A 20,963-nucleotide genomic window follows, 5' to 3' on the forward strand; every position below is an offset into this window, starting at 1 on the left:
CTTCTGCTACAAAGAGAGGCACAGAAACACGACCCTAAGTCACAGGAGCGTGGGCAACAAACCTCACTGTGTCTCAACAATTCATGCTGCTGCTCACGTTTTATACCTCTTACAGCACCAAATACGTATCTTCTGATACTTGCCTGCCACAGGTCCATTTATACATCACAGCTGTGCAGGGGCAGAAAACGTCATTATGCTACATCCAATGTACTAAATAAAACTGGTAGAATTTCGGGTGGGTGCAAGTTAAGTAATGGGATCTCAAAGGAGTTAATCCATGACAGATATTTTCCCTTGTATGTGACCTAATACGATATCTTACTTTTCACAAAAGCAAAACTTCCTGGTCTAGAACCCAGGTGATATTACAATATATTGTCATTTTCCTATACTACGGGTGAAACATTCATTTTTATTTTATTCATTTTTGTTTTTCTTCTGCCTCATTCTAAATGGCTATGAAACCCTCTGTTACAGCTAATTGGTAGAGCCCCAGTGAAGAAGAAAAAGGATTCAGGACTCAAAATTCATTTATATATCAACTAAGCAAATAAAATAAACTACCTGAGGAGCTTACAATTCTTGTTGGAGTTTCCAGTTATAAGACCCGTGAGTCATCAATCCCTAAAGGCAAATAATCTCCATTTGGAGTGTTTTGTTGGTTCTCCCTGACATTACCATGGCTGCTGGCACTCCTGACTTTAAATGGGCCCAAATACTTTCATGACTCTGGTGTGTGTGGACATAGTAGGGAGTAAGAATCAATCCCATCGTACTCACATACAAGAGGATATTCGAGATAACGTGGTCAGGAGTTGGTATAACAGCATATCAAATGTCATAATATATGGAGCAACAGACATATGTGAGCCTAGAGGAACAGGAATGTACCTGTCACTTTGGAACCTCTGATCTGCTGACGCGGAGGAGTGTGCTCCAGATGTGGACAAGTGATAAAGGGTATCTCATTGTGATCCCTCCAGTCATCAGCATTGCTAATCAGCCGTCCTAGAGGAGTAAAGCTGATTTCAAAGGGAATTCTTTTTTTTTTTTTTTTTGGTTCAGCTGCCATGGCTCACGGGCCCAGCCACTCCGCGGCATGTGGGATCCTCCCGGACTGGGGCACGAACCCGTGTCCCCTGCATCGGCAGGCGGACTCTCAACCACTGCGCCACCAGGGAAGCCCTCAGAGGGAATTCTTGAGTGGGATGGATCATTTTTCATCTCTCACTCGTAACTGTATTTCTACTTTACTGTAGAGCACACCAGTGTTTGATCTCTCTGACCTTTTCTCTAACCCTTCTCTTTACAAAAAACATTGTCCATGTAATTGAAAAGAGAACCTTTCATTTGTCTGGGAGAGGTTGAGGGGTAGTCATGGGGTCAGCACTGGGGAAGTATTATGTTAATGCCTTTACACACGGTATTAGTAAGTATAAAGGAGATGGCCAATGACTCTCCCAAGACAGTGAGAAGAAAGAGCACATACTCGGGCTGAAGAAGTGTTAAGTGGTCAATGTCAAGTTCATAGCTGTGATATTATGCTATAAATGGGGAAAACTGGGTGAAGACTATTCAAGATATCTTTCTATTAATTCCTTCACTGCATGTAAACCTACAATTATCTGCAAAAAATGTAAAAGAAAAAAATCTCACATTAAGAAACATATAAGAGGAAGGTTGGTAGTTCAGTTTGCCTTGGAATTCTATCTTGTCTCTTTCCCTGAATCATTTATCGTTTCAGAGTAATTTCCCTGAAGGGCTACAAATTTCAGTTTGAGAAACATTCCTTTAAATTCCTTTCTAGCACTGAGAAATTACCAGGAAATCTATCCAATCAAGATCCTAACAAAGTAAAACAATTTTAAAGAATTAAGCCTGAAATATATAATTTGAAAGCTCCATGGCTAGATTCAGAGAAAAAGAAATCTCGAGACATTTTATTATTTTTTCAAGACATTTTAAATGCTTATGTTTAGATTATTATTTTCTGAATAGAGAAACTTTTTCCTTCCTAATCTTTCGGAAATACTGAAAAAATTCAGTGAAAAACGTGTTTCATATTCATTACTATAATCAGCCAGTGGAAAATTATTTACAAAATCATCCACTAAACATAGAGCATGTAAAATTAGACCTTATATAATTGTAACTTCAAACAGAATTCATCTGAAAATTAAAACTGCAGCTTCCTTTTCTCATCTTCATTCTCTTCTCAAAATCTAAAATAATAAATGAAAAGATGAACATTTAAAAATTATTTGCTAACTTTATTTTTTGAATTCCAAACCACCTTTGTTTCTATTCAAAGTAAATGTTACATATAATAATGAAGGAGAAAATTTGCCCAGAATTGAAGTAGGGATACTTCTCAAAGCGAATGTTTCAAGTTAGATAGAAACACAGGCAAGACTTAAACATCTAAGGAACTATGATCTTTGTTTATTTCATATTTAATTCTTAAGACTTTTAAGATCAGAAATAGGTTTCCTAATATTCACCTAGCTGAATTCTTCTGGCAAGGAAGGCTTATCTCTTCTTTTATAACAGCTCTATTCACCTTTCAAGACAAAGACCATTTAATAAACTGAAATGCTAATGTACACACAACAGTATGAAAGTGTTCATGTGCTTAAAAAAAAGAGCATTAAGCATTTTATATCTTTTAAGGTAGGTCCTGACTGAGATCTGTGCTGGTTTCAACACTAAATTCCATTATCTAAACATCAATACTATACAAATACAAGATTTAATATTTTTTTAAAACATCAATATTGATACAATATTTAATATTTTATTAAAATATTAATATTAATATATTATTAAAGTATATAATATTTCCTACATTATATAAAATGATTATGCAATTCACTGTTTCAAATGTAATGCTTAACCACAAAAAATTAACTGAATAGATGTCAAATTGGAGCAAAATTTTTTATGGACCACCAAATTTAGAAAGCTAATTTTACACTTAAAAAAAAAATTTCAACATAAAGACAGCTGTGAAAGTGGCAACTAGGATAAGGAGAAAATCCCCATTTTCAAGAGTACAGTTATTATAATGCCTTCTTAAAAAGCAAAGCTAACAGAGTAGCAAGTACTTAGCTTTAAATAAAGCACTAACTAAAGAATAATCTCATACTGTAAAGCTTTTTATTATTATTTCATTTAAATAACTGAATTTCAATTATTCTAAGACTATAGGAATGTATGTGAAATAAAACTGTACATTATATGGAATGCATAAAGTTTAAATTTACAAGTTTTGAGAAAGTAACCACTTGAATAATCAAACCAATCAAACTAGAGAGTTACTTATAGAAACCTAGGAATTATATATTCTGATATTGTTTAAAAAAACAAAAAAAGTAGCATAATTCCTCCTATGATACAAAACTATGTACACAATTAAGGTTCATTTAAAATAAAAATGACTTAGCTGGCAGTTTTAAACTAGAGTAGAAACGGCAAATGTATGAAGACAAATAAAATTTGGTCTTGTGACAAGTCACTTGTTTAATATTAACAATAAAATAAAATGAAACAATGACAGAGTACAGAAACCTACTAAATATGCTTATCTTTAATATTTCAAATAAATGTTGATTTACCTGCCTAATCATTCAATCTGTTAATAATGAAAATGGCTGATCTCAATGCCGTTTTATAACTTCACTTTTCAGCCTGATTAAATCATTCCAACATGCTAGAAAACCAGTTATTTTTTAAGAATGTATTTTTTGCCAAAATAGATGCATGTACTTTTAATGGGTAAGAGTATTTATAATGTGCTTGCAAATAATAGCGAACAGTAATAAAAGAACATGTCCAATAGAAAATTTCCCTAATTGAACAACTGTGATCAGATATTTATTACCTACTAATCCTATTTTACTAAATAGAGGCATGTAAAATTAGGCAAGCAAATTTGAACTAAAGTCTTATGACAAATCTCACTTAAGCCCCAAATATGGGTTGAAATATATAAACAAATGATGGGAACAGCTGTGCATGGTAATGAAATCACTGACTCAGAATGAAATGACGGGTGCTAATTTGTCACGGAAGTCTCTAGAAGATATCTGCAGTTGGCTTGCCTTTTTACTGAATTGTGTTGATTCTCTAAGGCTATCCAGTACATGTGTCATTCGAGTTACACCTGGCCCGATTCTCACTTCTCTCAATGATGAAAGATTACTTATAAAAAGGCCACCTGAAAAAGTACTTGTAAAGTGTTTAGACTAACCATACTCTCGTGTTGGTGATGCTGGTCACCAGCATTCACAAAAGGGCACTGCTATTTTTCCTAATACCTTTGTTTCCTGTTTGTTATGGGAATACACTTATTTGTCATCAAGCTGTGTGGTTAGTCTGAAGCACAACACAATATTATAAGAAGCTCTAAACTCTGATAAGACAAGATATCACGTCCTTTGCTGGAAATAAGAGGAAGAGGTTTTTCTTCTTGATTGAGAGGTGAGGTATGCTGGGAAACCTGACTGTGTCTGGAAAACCACAAAAATAAAACTCTCTGATTTATACTGTTTGTTGACTTCCATGGTGTAAATACTCCCACCATTGGTATTTCAAGCTACCAATGGTAGTGGCTCACAAAATTCCTCAGTACTTGAATAATCAGCTTTTACAGGCTAGCAGGAGTCAGCTACACCATATCTATGAGAGGAAATAGGGGCACAGGTGAAACTAGGAACAATTATATAGTTTGGGAAATTGTAAGGGTTTTCTAATTTGCTCAGTCATGAGAGTTGAATTTTTACAACATTACTCAGTAAGTAGACCTATCAGGATTCTTTCATACTTGGTGACGTTTGATACTACAGTAAGAGCAATGACACCATAGATAATGATGGTTTCACCACCATAGATAAGAATAATTTTCCTTTTCAGTTTCTTACTCTGTCTCAATCTAAATCTGCACAGTATGGGGGCATGTAATGATACTAGAGACCATTCCTCAAAGTGTAGCCAGCCAGTGGACCAGTAGGACCAGCATCATCTGGGACTCAGGACCTACCCCAGACCTACTGTCTTAGAATCTGTGTTTAGGAAGCACTTCAGGTCCCTTGTATGGGCATTAATGTTTGAGAAACACCATGATCAATCCCATCTTTTACAGGCAGTTAAAATGTCAAAAGTATCTATATATATATAAGATTCAATCACTTTCTAAAAAAGACCAGCAGGAAAGGATTAGTAAAAAGTTGCATAGGTTTTAGCTTATTAAAAGAAGGTACACATATTTGGGAAATGGGGGTATAACATATTTTAATAGAGCTGAGAGATTCAAATGTATACATATACCAAAATCTTAATTTTAAGAGATTATCTATAAATATTTCTTTTACTCTGAAGTGCTGTCTCATGCAAAATCAAAGCAGCTTTGATACTTCTGCCTTAAATTTAACACCAACACAATATTTTTCTTACTCATATTTAAGTCTATGAAAACTCAGACTTCTCAGAAACCCAAATTTAAGTGATACTGTTCTTGTAACTTGTCAGAACGTTAGAAATATCAAATTTTTATTTTTATTGGGGAAAAATAATTAAGAAAGCTGACATAAGATCAAGGATAGATCACTGAGCTTGGAATTTGCTTCCTTTGCACCACTTCTCTGTAAGAAAGAATTACATGGCATTTCTGTTACTGCAAGAAAACGATGTTTCTAGATATGAGAGTCAAGGATTGGAAAGATGGTCCTTTTCTGGGGTTCACCAAGCATGTCTGCCTCACCATGTTAAACTCATCCCTGTCATGGTACCCAGCAGAAAAGAATGGGTGGCTTCCAGCTGAAAACAGCAGTAACCCTGTTTGCTCTATGGATGGTAACCACCATTTGCTATTTTATGACAGGGGACCAGGTGAGAGTGAATTTCTTGTGGAAGAATAAAAAACGAAACCCGGAAGGCAGTTTTCCTCTACCTCTCATTTGCCTACATGGCAAATATGCATACGTAATATTTTAAAAATTGTATGTCGATTTGTCTGTAAATATAAACTATGAGATTGTACATGACACGTCAAATATCTGTTTTTATCTTACTAAATGAGTACTTATCAACTTTTTTAGCATATGTTTTACTTTACTTTTTCTTCTCAAATAAAAAAAATGTTCACTGCTACCTACAATGTGCAAAGCATGGAATGAGGTGTTACGACTGACAGTAACATGAGACACAGTATTGTAGGAGTATTTCTCTGCTTGTGTATTTAAAGCCAGATATCACTGTCGACCTCAGTGTCATAGCCCAGTGGTTTGCAACCAGAGAGATCCTGCCGCCATCCCCTCCCAAGGGACATGCATCAATGACTAAAGACGTTTTTGGTCATCACATCTGGGGGGTGCTACAGACATCTAGTGGGTAGAGCCAGGGATCCTGCAAAACATCCTACAATGGACAGGACTGTCTCCACAACAAAGAACCGTCCGGCTTAAAACATCAATAATGCTGAGGTCAAGGAACCCTGCCATAGTCCAAGTAAACACCAGGATTCATGCTGCGTTTTAGTAATTTCGCCCAATCACTTGACCAAAGCTACTGTGCAGCAGTCACCAGCAAGTCAGAAATCCTGGGTAACAAATGCTATGAAACTCCAGAAGAGATAGAATCATAAGAATTAGCCAACAAGGTTGTTCGTTTCTTCTATCACGAAACACCAGGAACTTAAAGTCACATGCCAGCAGCATGAAATTCCTGTCCATATTCTGTTCTCTGAAATTATACCCAACAAGAACATAAGTAAATTTAAGGGACAGAGACAACTCCACTCTCACAGTTAACACTGGAACTGTCTTACCACTATTAACTCAATATAGTGCACTTTTAACAAAGTGAACTATTCTAAACTCCTTTTACTGTTTCAAGAGTCTTCTAGTTTTGAAAATTTGCACTGCTGTCTTGAAGGCCAAGGGGTTTTCCTGAACATCGTTTTAAAAAATGTGATTTTATTCAAGTGTAGTTGATTCACAATGCTGTGTTAGTCTCAGGTGTACAGCAAAGTGACTCAGTTATACGTACATATATATATCTACTTTTTTCAGATTCTTTTCCCTTATAGTTATTGTAAAATATTGAGTAGAGTTTCCTGTGCTATACAGTATGTCTTTACTGGTTATCCATTTTATGTATGTCATGTGTATATGTTAATCTCAAACTCCTAATTTATCCCCACCCCCCCTTTTGCCTTTGGTAGCAGTAAGTTTGTTTTCTATGTCTGTGAGTCTGTTTGTGTTTTGTATATAAGTTCATTTCTATCTTTTTTTTTTTAGATTCCACATATAGGTGATATCGTATGATATTTGTCTTTGTCTGGTTTACTTCACTTACTATGACAATCTCTAGGTCCATCCATGTTGCTGCAAATGGCATTATTTCATTCTTTTTTGTGGCTGACTAATATTCCATTGTATAGATATGCTACTGAACATCATTTTTGTATGAGATTCATTCAGTCTTGCTTCCTCCTGACTTCTTACTCTTCCACTAACAGAACCCAAAAGGTCAGATGTTGGAAGAGGTGATAAGTTTTTAGGGGGGCAAAATGATCCAAGGCTGAGGGAAAAAGGTGTTTAGGTTGAAATCCACCTTGCTTAAAAACTCCAGAAAGCATTTTTCTACAAGGCAACTAAATATTTCCATTAAAACACACACTGTTACCTGCCCAAGGAATCAGAGTCCCTACTCAATCGGACATATGGATTAGCTAAAAATTAGCTGAAAATGACATGCATGTTTAGATGAACTGTTCTCCCATTTGCTGGATTTCTTTTACTAGGTTTGATGTTTTCCTTTTCTTTTTTTTTTTTGCAGTACGCGGGCCTCTCACTGTTGTGGCCTCTCCCGTTGCGGAGCACAGGCTCTGGACGCGCAGGCTCAGCGGCCATGGCTCACGGGCCCAGCCGCTCCGCGGCATGTGGGATCTTCCCGGACCGGGGCACGAACCCGTGTCCCCTGCATCGGCAGGCAGACTCTCAACCACTGCGCCACCAGGGAAGCCCTGATGTTTTTCTTAATTGCAAACTCTGTGCTGTGGAAATACATACAATTGTCAACATTTGCATGTTTTTTTGAACAGCAACTGATTTTGGGAAAAGCATAAAAAAGACTAGAATTTTTAAAAACCTGGTTTCTGGACTTTAATTGAATTGGGCTAGAAATTTTATTTTTAAGAAATTTAGACATAATTGTATTAAAATACGTTTAGCTGATTATTTCCTTTTCTAACATTGAATTGAAGAAGGTTGACACAAATAAAAGTGTAGAAGGTAAAACTAACTAAGCACTACTAGCCATGTAAAATTTCACACAAAATTAAGTTCAAAAATATAATTTTCTAGGTGGCAATGCAGATCTTTGTGACTATACTAAACCACTGACTTCTCTACTCCATGGTATGCAACCTATATTTCAATAAATTTGTTACTAAAAATAGAAAATTATATATATATATATATATATATATATATATATATACACACACACACACACACACCACACACAGTTTTTTCTATGGCTCTGTTTCTCACTCCTACATTTTAAGCAAACGATTTGAGTGGGCTTTCTAAATTGGGACCATTAAATGACATGGAAAGAAGCTTGTTAATGCCACGCTTCACTCTGCCTCTAACAAAGCATATATCAAACACCTCAAAATCAATGGCTGTGGTGCCATGGGGCACAAAATAATAAGGCTGCCACCTGTCACATCTGTACCCAGTGTTGATACTAGTTCTCTCAAAGTCATTAGAAAGGATGCTACATTCTGGTCCAGGAACAGGAGTGGATCTTACTCGCCTGTGGTCATAACACAGAGAGGTAAAGACTTCCTCCACAGGGAGCAGCCATTATCCCTTTGCCCTGTTCACAAACCCAAAATGGAGCTTAATTTTCATTTTGGGCCACTGCGCTCCTATGAGGCGCCCAACAAAAGTATGTGAGTACACTTCCATGTCTGCAGCAAGTCAAGCTCACAGTTTTCTCCAAACTTTGTGAAAAGCTAAATATGAATGATAAGCAAGGATCGTATTTGTGAATTATGGGATACCTTGCAAGAGGCACATTCATTACAGATGGGTCACACCGGAGACGTGAGAATTACGCTAAGCTCTGTTTGCTCTACCCTTGAGATCAATGCAAGCTGTTCTGATTTATTTATGGTACTTCTTGGATTCATTCTATTTGGTGCTCCATTAACTGGCAAATCCCTATTCTCCTTTAAAAATCATTCAAACGACAACTTCTTGGCAATGCTTAGTGGAAACTTCTGTCCCTGGGTGAGCACTTTCCTTTCCCTGTGTGCCAAAGTTCTTCCCCAACCAGGTCAGAGAGACTGATTTCTCCCCAAGACTGAGTGTACAGCTATGTCTGGAAGCGACCTGAGTGAACCACCCTCTTCATATCCCTGTGCCCTCAGGAACCGGTGCAATGCCCAGTACCTAGGAGTGCCTGGTCCACGTGGGTGGAATGTACAGCAGCAAATCACATGATGCTTCTTAGAGATTAATGGTAACCAGAGGGAGAAGAACAATAGTTTAATTCTGTGAGGTCAGTCACCCCGCCCAAGGCAAGCAACATTTAGATCAAACTTTTCAACTTCATCATCATATGGTATGTTAAATTGCGACCTCTATCGGTGTCTCTGTCCATTTAACAGATGAACTTCCAAGAGGTTTAAAATACCCTCAAGAAATGAAACTCCATCTTGAAATGCAGTGGCATTTAATACTATCTTGGTTCAATTTTCAGCCAGATATAAAATTTAACTGCAGATACTTAAATATACAATATATTCACAAAAGATATTTCAATCAAGAAACCAAGTTTAAGCTGTTTTTTTCCTTAACATATGTCCATAAATATCAGCTCTATGATGCCAATAGAAATGGATACATCACATTTATGCTTTTTATAATTACAAAAGACAGTCTGTTGGCTTACCTTTGGCATTCCTAATTAGTAGTAAACATTAGTTCTCTGGAGGATCAAAATGATGTGTATAACCAGGGCAACTATAGTAGCTTAGGTTAATTGAGCACTTACTGTCCACCAGGAACAGTGCCAAGTGTTTCCTGTGGATTACTTCATATATTGCTCACAAAATGGTTAAAATTAGGTAGGTATTATTAAATCCCGTTTTCAAGAGGGAAGCAATGAGGCATAAAGGTTATTTCACTGATACAAATATACTAAGTTAGTAGGTTGTAAAGCCAGGATTCGACCCTGAGCAGCCTGCCCTTGCAAAACAAACTGAACACTTAGAATGTGCCAGGCATTATATGGTAAATACTTAACAGGAATCATCTAAAGTAATTCATATAAAAAACATGCAACATCATATCAGCATCTATAAAACACATGAAAAGACAGACTTACCAAGGTTATGTAACTGGCCCAAAGCCAAAAAACTATTAAAAATTCTCTTTTTAAACACTTAACTAGTCTGTCTCTAACCATATGAAAACTACCTTAATGAAATTTACTTGGTATGGTAAAATCTGAAATAGAAAAATTTCTTAGTATGTTTCTAATGATCAGTATCAGAGGTTTCCTATAAAGGCTTGAAAAGTAAATATTTTCAGCTTTGCAGGCCACATGGTGTCTTTTGCAACTATTCAACTTCACCTCTGTAGCATGAAAGCAGCCATAGATAATATGTAAACAAATGGGACTGGTTGTGTCCAATAAAACCTTTTGATTAGAAAATAGGTGACAGCCCATGGCCACAGTTTGCCGATACATGGGCCACGGCCATAGCTTGAAATAATAATAATATCAGTATTATTTAAATAAGAATTCTAAAATGTAGGAAATGCTCAGAGTGAAATAACAGTAAGATAAATATATGCTATAGCAAAGGAATACACATTTACAAGGGAACACAGGTGAAACTGGACTAATGTATTTAAATATAAAAGGAAAAACAAAAAATTGGCATTAGGGTGGTAGAAATACTCTGGTCCATCTGGGTTCAAATCGTGGCTTCACCAATTACCAGCTTTGTGACCATGGACAATTTTTAAAAAATTTCTCTCAGCTTTAGTTACCTTGGTTTTATTTATTTATTTATTTTGGTACGTGGGCCTCTTACTGTTGTGGCCCCTCCCGTTGCGGAGCACGCGCAGGCTCAGTGGCCATGGCTCATGGGCCTAGCCGCTCCGCGGCATGTGGGATCTTCCCAGACCAGGGCACGAACCCATGTCCCCTGCATCGGCAGGTGGACTCCCCACCATTGCACCACCAGGGAAGCCCATTGCCTTGGCTTTAAATGGGCAAGTAAAATTTCTACCAGTCAGCACAAATTAATCAAGGATTAACAGACAGAATCACTGCCCTAAAGGGCAAGGGGAGTGGTGAAAACACAAGAAATTCCAGGCTTATCTGCCACAATACAGTAACAGCCAATTCCTCACCACACCTTCACAGCAGCAAAGCGCTGAGCCATCAGCACAGATGTAATGAATATGTATTTGCTGAATCAATGAACATACGGAAAAAAACAGTGTTACTCTGGATGCACAAAACTGGCTAGCTTAACTCACAGACTATGTCATTTATTACAACACTCATGTTTAATCGGAGTTTAAAATTCACAACTGAGTCACAGATTACCTTGCTGTCTTAGGTTTAGGAAGTGCAATCCCTTCTCAAAACACAGAAAATTAGGAGCAAGTGTCTAAATATACTCTTATTGTACTCAAATTAGTATTGGCTTATTCCACTAGGTCAAAACAACAGATCCAATCTTTCTCCTCTGGAATCAGTAACATAGTCAGAACTGACATCTTCTACTTTGGTATCAATGATTCTAACACAATATGGCATGCTGAAATGTCCTGTATTTTTCTTCCCTCTGCCTATTTCTTTCAAATTTTAATGGGTTACCAAACTATTGAGTTTTTTTATGAAGTACATGGAAGACTCGTATCAGTGGCAGTATGTTGGTAATGAAGAATGTTCATTATTAAGTATGGTTGTAAATCACATTTTCTCTCGGGCACTGAAACATTAACACTGGACACTAGAGGGTAAGCCTCTTTTCAATCTCTCTGCTTTGCAAGTCATTTCCAACTTTTATTCTCAGCACAGGAGCAGGCTACTCGTAATTAGAGTTTTACAAAGTTAGCAATCACCTATTGGCATTGACATTGTTCTTCATCAGGCAAGAGCCTCCTACACCCATGGTGTGGAGGGAAAAGGCTCTAGATGACTGGTCGCTTTAATGCTACCATCAAAAACTTCTTCTGGGCTTCCCTGGTGGCACAGTGGTTGAGAGTCCGCCTGCCGATGCAGGGGACGCGGGTTTGTGCCCCGGTCCGGGAAGATCCCACATGCCGCGGAGCGGCTAGGCCTGTGAGCCATGGCCGCTGAGCCTGCGCGTCCGGAGCCTGTGCTCCGCAACGGGAGAGGCCACAACAGTGAGAGGCCCGCGTAACGCAAAAAACCCCCCAAAAACAAAAAACTTCTTCTACTCCTTTATCAGAATTAGCTGGGAACACAGAAAACTCTCTGACATGCATGCAATATACCACAACATGTTTCTCCTCTTAGGTCTCCTTTCCCAGAAAGACTTGCTTCAATCATAGCTTTTGTCCATTTCAGGAGTCTTAGATGGATGCATGGATTCCCATTAAAGGCTCTTCTGTCTCTAGCAATAACAGTTGGTACCTCTAAATGATCAGGTATTTGCTTTCGTAGGTCACTTTTAATGCTCTTCTTGACATCAGCATTATTAACTTATCTTTTAAGGCTAGTTTCTTTTATTTTTTTAATCTTTAGCCTGGAGATTTTTTTCTAAATTCTCTTTTAATTGCCTTTGTCTTTCTATAAAAATACCAAAACATATATGTCCCTCTATGTTCTATCTTAATACCTAATAATGCTACATGTAGAGAAAAACTGAAGCAAAAAGAACTGGACTTATTCAGAATGTAACAAGACCATATTATCTCAAGAGAGTTCTGTCTTGGTTTGGAATACAGGCATAAGTTTATGCGGCATTCTCTCACATACTGAATAAATTATGTCACTCCCTGTTCACCCAGCCCCTCAACAGTGGTAACATAAAAACAAAATCTCTTCGTTGTTTCTACTAAAAAAATCCTTACCACATAGCAGGTCCTGAACTGATCACCCTCAGTTAATACCCATACTTGCCAGCCTGTCATTAAAGGTCTCCATATTGTAGGCCCAACCTAATTTCCTGTAACCCTCTTATGGAAGTTTTACCTGCTCTAGTTTAAACGGGACTAACCTTGTCTCCCAAGCATGCCACGTACCTTCCCAAGGCACCATATTGGTTTTGTTATTCCTACTGACTCTAAAGTAGGCTACAAGAAAATCCATCAGTAGCTCTACCACCAGCCCTTCCAGTTCCCCTTCAAATGCCATCTTTTTCATAGACCCTTCCCTGATCAATCTCCTATTCTTTGAAGTAGGCTCTGGGCTCATAGTGTTTTCACAGCACACTTTGTATTTCTTTGACTTATGTTTCCTACTAGACTTTAACATCCATAAGGGTCAGCTATCCTGTGTATTCTCATCACATGATTGATCCACTGAGCCCAGCAAAATGGCTCATTCCAAAGAGGTACTCCAAAAATGAATGTTGAATAATTGGACAACGATTATTATGCAAACAGCTGTCTTGATGGAGAGCACAAGAACTTGAGTCCCACAGCAGAATACTAGTGCTGTAATTTGTAGTCACACAACTTTTTGGTTTCAAGAAGAAGCAGCCCTGTAAAATACGTCCTTCCCTGCTAGGAAAATAGAAGCTAACAAGTTCATGTAGCCAGATCTTCCACATATGGTCCTAAGAGGTACACGAAAAACACCCTGAAAAACAGTGCCTCCAACAAAATGTGCATTCACTTAAATGTGTATCTACTCTACATGCTAAATTGAATAAGAAGTTGTCATTACGTAGGGAATGATAAAGTTAAACAATCTATCTGGTACTATATGTATATTTTAAAAGAATATGTGATACCTTCAGTGGATTTTAAGCTAACCCTGAGTGTTCAACTCAGAATAATCTCAGTTTTAAAAGCTGCAAGTTAGGGCTTCCCTGGTGGCACAGTGGCTGGGAATCCGCCTGCCAAGGCGGGGGACATGGGTTCAAGCCCTGGTCCGGGAAGATCCCATGTGCCACAAAGCAGCTAAGCCCGTGCGCCACAACTGCTGAGCCTGCGCTCTAGAGCGCGTGAGCCACAACTGCTGGGCCCACGTGCCACAACTAGTGAAGGCCGCACAATGCAACGAAGAGTGGCCCCCACTCACTGCAACTAAAGAAAGACCGCACACAGCAGCGAAGACCCAACGCAGCCAAAAATAAATAAATAAATATATTAAAAAAAAAAAGCTACAAGTTAAAGAAATGCAGAACTTCGAAACTACTATGTTAAGTGAAAGAAGCCAGACACAAATGGCTACGTATGACCTCACTTATATGAAATGCCTAGAAAAGGCAAATCTGTAGAGACATAAAGTAGATTAATGGTTGCTGGGGGCTGGCAGTGAGAACAAGAATTAACTGTGAATGGGTGTGAGGGCTCGTACTGGGATGATGAAAATGTTCTAAGATTGGATTATGGGGATGGTTTCACAATTTGGTAAATTTATTAATGCCATTGAATTATACACCTATACACTTAAAGTGAATGAATGTTATATGTAAATTACACCTCAATAAAGTTATAAAAAATGCAGTGAAGGGAAGAAGATACTACAATGATCACCAGGAGTCTACTTGAGGCAAAAAAGTAGCCCATTTTAAACTTAACAACAGAGCAGAAATCATTTTACTTTAATAAAAGTGAGAAAAAGACCTACAATGTTGTAGCGTTTGTGGATAGACTTTAAAAGTATTTGCAATACATTAAAACAATAACTCTGTCCACATTCATTCAATCTAATCCTAGGACCATCTTTTACTATTTGCAAAACAAATGCATACGCTTTAAGAAAGGCAACTCAACAGTTCACTAGCTTTGGTTGTTTAATGTAAACTGAATCCTTGCTTTTATTTCATGGAGACAAAAAGGAAGTCTTTTAGTTCATTCTGTTTACAACATTTCCAATAGGAGCATTAATGAAACAGAAAAAGAAAGTCTAAGATAGTAACACTACATTTACCTCTCACTGTCACTTCCCCCAATAAAATACTGTAAAGGCAACACAAGGCATACAAGTTAAATTTCACAGCAAAAGATAATGTGATACTCACCAAATAGCCTTCTTTTGCTTTAACAAAATCTAATTGCAACTACTCACTCAACCAAGATTTATTGAAAAGTTTCTATAAGGCAGGCACTCTGCATCATATTAAGTAAAGTCCAGTCTTTGACATCAAGGACCTCACAGTCTAGATGTGAAAGTGGGTGTAATAAACACCCACTGTCAGGAGAATACCAAGGAGGTTGCCTAACTCAGCCTTTGTCAAATGATGTGGTCCACACTTAGGTGGAGTTTTACAGAACAGTGTACTAAGTAGCATACATAAGGCACAGAACAGACTGTAAAATCAGCATTTCATGTTATTTGAAATGAACTGTTAGACTGCTTGTTCAACCAAAAAGAGTTCAACAAGCATAAGACAACTTGTTCTTATGAATTTTTATTTTTGGTTGGGGGACGAAAAGGTGGTAGGGTGGATAGAAATTTCAAACTCTGGTGTGATGCTTTCCTTTTCCCCAAGAAAGAAAATTCAAGTGAACAGTGGATTACCTCGGACCACCTCTTCCACAGACTCCGTGGTGGTGGTCGTGGTGGTGGCGACGCTGGTGGTCCTCTCCGTGGCCTCTTCATAGGGCTCCTCCGCTTCTTCCTCTACCTCATCACCATCCTCTTCATCCTCGGCTTCCTCTTCCTCAACATCAGCCACTTCTTCCTCCTCTGCTACTTCCACGACTTTGTCTTCACTGGATCAGGAAGGAGAAATAACAACGATAGTCATTTAAACAAATTTCAGGAGAGGAAAACAAAAAATCAATGACGAGGAATTTTGGACATCTGAGAGGAAATCTGACATTGAATAAAAACACACACAAGGTTTGAAGCCAGCAGGTCAGAAATGAATTCCAGCTCAGTATATCTGCAACTTTTTACCCCTGAGCACAGCTCTTCTTAGTTTCTGCAGTTGCAAAAAAGAGAATACCCGGATTCCAACTGTATGACATTTTGGAAAAGGCAAAGTTATGGAGACCATAAAAAGACCAGTGGTTGCTAGGAGTTTGGGGTAGGAAGGACGGGATGAATAGGCAGAGCACAGGGGATTTTTAGGGCAGTGAAACTGCTCTGTAAGATACTGCATCAGTGGATATCCACTGATACAGTGTATGTACAACATCATGCATTTGTTGAAACCCTAAGAACTGTACAATACAAAAAGTGAGCTCTAATGTAAATTTACTTTAATAATAATGTATCAATATTGGTTCAAGCATACAATGCTAATGTAAAATGTTAATAATGCAGTGGGGAGAGCTCTCTGTACTTCCTGTTCAAATTGTTTCTAACCCTAAGACTGCTCTAAAAAATAAATCTATTAAAAAGGCTGGGGTGGGGGGAGACCAAAACAAAGTTTACTGTGTTACCGGGATTACTTCTCCTCCTGTATGTGAAAATACCCCACAGCACCTGCAGAGTAGATATTCAATAAGGGGAGGTGGAAATTCGTTCAAAATTACTATTGAAAGTTTAAACTGGAAATGAAAGGGGAAGAAGAAATTGGCTTTAATAAGCCTGTAAGCTCAATGGTCAGGGATGCCTACTGAAACTACACCTATGCTCCCTTTTGCTAGTTGTGTAAGCTTTCTAGAATATCAGATATCTCTTTGGCTCCCAAATTTCAGTGAGCATCAAAAGGATGCACCTGAAAGGCTTATTAAAACACAGATCACCAGGCACCACCCCCAGATTTCTGAATCAGTGGTGGGACAGAGCCTGAGAATTTGCCTTTCTAACAATTTCCCAGGTGATGCTGACACTGATGGTTGGGGGACAATATTCTGAGAACCAGTGAAATATGCAACACTGAGAATAATGGTAACAGACAGGCAGTAAGTCACAGTATCATTGGGAAGGGGATCAGAAATAATATTTATGGCATTAAACATGTATATACTTAATCAGTGGTAAGTAATAAATCAGCAAATTTGGATGGCCAAAGAAGAGTATGTCTAGAACAAAATCAGAAGGTCCAAGTAAGATATTCTTGTGGCAGTCATATACCTGCCAGTACAGACATGGTCAAGAGCATCTGGAAGATGATAAATGAAGATAGGAATCTAAGTGTTAAACAGTGACAGTATCTCATGTGCCATCTGGCTGGAGAGGAGAAATAGATATTTCATCCTTGATCAGATCACAAAATCAATACAGGAAAAAGATCTAGATGTGTGGAGGACTTCAACTCCCCAGAGCATCTGCCACAGTTCTCTTTAACAAGAAGCACTAGGGGAATAGGATTGAGAACTGCCATGTTGACATTTGAATTTTACCCCAGAGTTGATTCTTGCCCACAAGGAGAAGCTCATTGTTTGGGAGACATGACAGGAATCTGGAGGGTTTGTGTCAGCCACAACCTGGAGCCTTGGGATGCTAGTGTGAGTTCGGCATTGTACAGAAAATCAGATTTCAAACATGTTAGGGAAAGAAAATGGTAGGATTCCATGGTGTACAGGGACAGAAAGGAAGATGGCAAAAGGCTTTCAAAGATTGAAAGTCTGACAGGAGAGCCAGAAGTACTGAGGGTGAAAAAGAGAAAGATATGTAAAAAGATGAATATAGCACTAGAAAGAATTCCCTCTGCGATGACCTAGAGAGGTGGGATAGGGAGGGTGGGAGGGAGGCTCACGAGGGAGGGGATATAGGGATATATGTATGCATATGGCTGATTCACTTTGTTGTACAACAGAAACTAACACAGTATTGTGAAGCAATTATACTCCAATAAAGATTTATTAAAAAAAGGAAAGAATTCCCTGATTAACTCAGAATTTAAAGGACTTTTATAAGTTCTAAAAAATTGTGTATAACCCCCCATCTCCCAAGTGGAACGCCTTTTAAATTCTGACTAAATATGACTTAAGATAATAAATGGACACATCAAAAGCAGTTGAAATATGTGGTTAAATAAGAGAATAAGGAGAAACCTATCTGGCAGAGTAAAATCAATAATAACTTATTTATAGATAAATTATTATTAATTGAACAAATGAAGTGTTAATACAGAGAAAACCCTAATCAGTTATTTTAACACTTCCAAGAGACCGTGAAAAATAGGTGAGAAGAGGAAGAGAAACATTCGCACTGATAATCAGATGGTATAAGCCTTCATCTGCTTAGAGATAAGTGGGGTACGATCATTGATTTCTTGATTGCCTGAATTCCTGCACAGAAGTCTACCACTTAAGACAACATTTCAAAAGAATCCTAAACTCAACAGTTGCTTAGATACCAATTTTACCCAGGATACTGCCTCTTTATTTTTCTACAGAATCTTGATGTTGTACTGCTAGTGAATAAAATAAAGATGACCTAATGCATGCCATCAGCCAATTTCTTGTGTTTGAGCTCTCTTCTGTGTTCAATCAAATCACAGGCACCAATATTCTTTAGTTATCCAAATTAAGTAGACAATTCAGGTAAAACTAGGGAGAGAAATCAAATCCAATGAGTCTTCTCCTTAAATCAGGACATGTGCATGCTGTCCTGAAGCACGGATGGAGTGACAGGGTCCAGGTATGTGACCCAGGGTTAAGACAGCACTGTGCTTCCAGGTGGGATGGTGAAAACATGACCCTGGGCCCCAGACATCTCTGTTATGACTTGAATGTTACATTTAAAACTCCAAACAGAAAACATGCGTATAAAAACAGCTGTGGTTAAAGTGATCTGCATTCTAGTATGCGTGGAGCCATGAAAAAGAGTGAAATAGATGCCCACCATCCATCACTGCATCTGCCTGAGCAATTTACTGGCATCATAACAAGGAACAGAGACACGTAATATTTCAGCTGGCTGAGGAATTAAATTACTTGGCCTAAGAGAACTCGCGTCCAGTTCTTATTACCATAGCTTTGATTTCTGGAATTAAATTTAGATGTCCACGAATTCAATGATCTATTTGGACACCATTAAAACAGTAGCACACAGTTATGTTTTAAAGATGTGGCATCTTCCCAAAGAAGGCGCAACATGCCAATATTACAACTTCCAGCTGCAGTTTTCATAAATAACTGGAAACACAGAAAGGGGAAAAAATATTTTCCACTTTTTTTTCAACTGCTGGACAGCTTTGTTCTGTGATGTGACCAAGGTGAGCCGGTTTTAGAGAGGTGATCGCAGTGGAAGAAAACGCGAGGAAGGGCTAGTTTATGGAAACGTGAGGCTGAGTGTTTCCTTATAAACAAAGAAGTCACAATAAAATAGTCCCTTGAGAACACGGTGGAATATTCATTCACTCATACATTTTAGCATCTGTCAATTTAAAGCAGACAGCTTTTACAGCTTTTAAATTCCAATAATAAAAAATACTTCTAAAGCATGAGGGAACTATCTGAAAATTCTCATCATCTCAGGAGTATCTGAATTAAATAAGAAGGTTAAAGGGTCAAAGGGACATTATTTTGAGGAAATAAATCACTGATGCTAAAACTTCATGTGTCAGCACACAAGACTTCAGTTTGGTGAAGGATAGACTGCATCACAGTGGTAGCTCTTCTTGTATTTCTAAGTCAAGGCTGACCTTGATTCCACTTGCCATTGCCTCCCTGATAATCCCTTTAGATAGTCAAAGGTTTTTATTCATATTTTAAGTCCTTTCTGTTTAAGTATGCAAAACAATTCACCATTTGCATTCTCTAAAAAAGCTATATTTATTCTTTCATCGTCTCTGTTAAGACTGATGTTTTTTTCCGCTTTGTAGGACAAAGGAGAGGAAATGGCAGAGAGAAAGCTGATTCCCATGGTTTATGTGAATTGGACAATCACGAGACCAGAACTACTGCAGTGATGAGGGGAGAGTGAAAACAGAACAGCTGTCAGCTCCCAAAATGTAAGGACCACCTGGGGGCCAGAAGGGCAAGTCTCAACAGGAAGACACTCAGACACTTCCGTGTTGATCTAGAATGGGGAAGAGTCTCCCAGGGCTGGAAATAGAGAAAGAAAATAAAGCAAAATTTTGAAAAAAGGAAACAGACAGTTCTTTCCCACCCATTCCTCCCCAGGTCTTAGTACTGCCAGTTTAGCCTGGAAGGTACAAAGGCTGGATAAGTCAGTTTGTCCCAGGAGAAAGCAGTCTCTGAAATTATTGCTGTTAAATTAGGAAAATTGGAAGCTGCCAGAAAATGTGAGAAAGTAGGAAGCATATTCTTCCTGGTTCTGAGTAAATGTTTCAAGACGGGGGACAGCTAAGTAAGAAAAAGCCACTCTCTCTCCCACCTAAAGGCACCATTGGAAGCCAAACATATAAGACACAAGACACACCGCCTGATTCCATTTATATAAACTATGAAAACACTTACTCCTCACCACTGATAGAACTCAGAGGAGTTGTTACACGTAGGCAAGGGGAAGTTTAGTAACTAGGAGGAAACAGGAGACAGGCTTCTGGGGGCTGGCAAGGCTGTGTTTTGATCTGGGTGTCAGCCATCTGGTTGTGTTCAGTTTTGAAAATTCATCGAGCTGTACACCTGTGTGACGTGCGCTTCTCTTTATGTACATTACAGTTCAGCAAAAAGGGTTAAAAAGGAGAGGACACTGCTACTGTAATGCCTCACTCTTCTTAAATACTCTCACGACTGGCCTAGAATAAGAGCTCGTTAATTAATAAAATTGTTATCTTCAGGGCCTCCAAATCTGAAAAAATATACCTCCACTCCAAGCCCCCAACCCCCTATGGGCACAAATTATAAGGAGCTGAACACACACAA

General features: G+C 38.2%; 2 protein-coding genes across 3 annotated transcripts in view; one reads left to right on the forward strand and one right to left on the reverse strand.

The window, feature by feature from the left end:
• JAM2 (junctional adhesion molecule 2) overlaps positions 1–20,963 on the forward strand; it is a 410,153-nt gene that overhangs the window by 328,164 nt on the left and 61,026 nt on the right. The gene's annotated exons all lie outside the window — the stretch shown is intronic.
• The window catches only part of APP (amyloid beta precursor protein), a 275,906-nt gene that overhangs the window by 107,561 nt on the left and 147,382 nt on the right, over positions 1–20,963 (reverse strand). For both annotated transcript variants that reach the window (XM_060150785.1, XM_060150786.1), the window contains exon 6: positions 15,754–15,947. In XM_060150785.1, coding sequence (XP_060006768.1) covers positions 15,754–15,947 — 194 coding nt within the window. The remainder of the gene's footprint in view (positions 1–15,753; positions 15,948–20,963) is intronic.

Source organism: Lagenorhynchus albirostris, chromosome 5 (genome assembly GCF_949774975.1).
Source record: "Lagenorhynchus albirostris chromosome 5, mLagAlb1.1, whole genome shotgun sequence".
Taxonomy (NCBI): Eukaryota; Metazoa; Chordata; class Mammalia; order Artiodactyla; family Delphinidae; genus Lagenorhynchus; species Lagenorhynchus albirostris.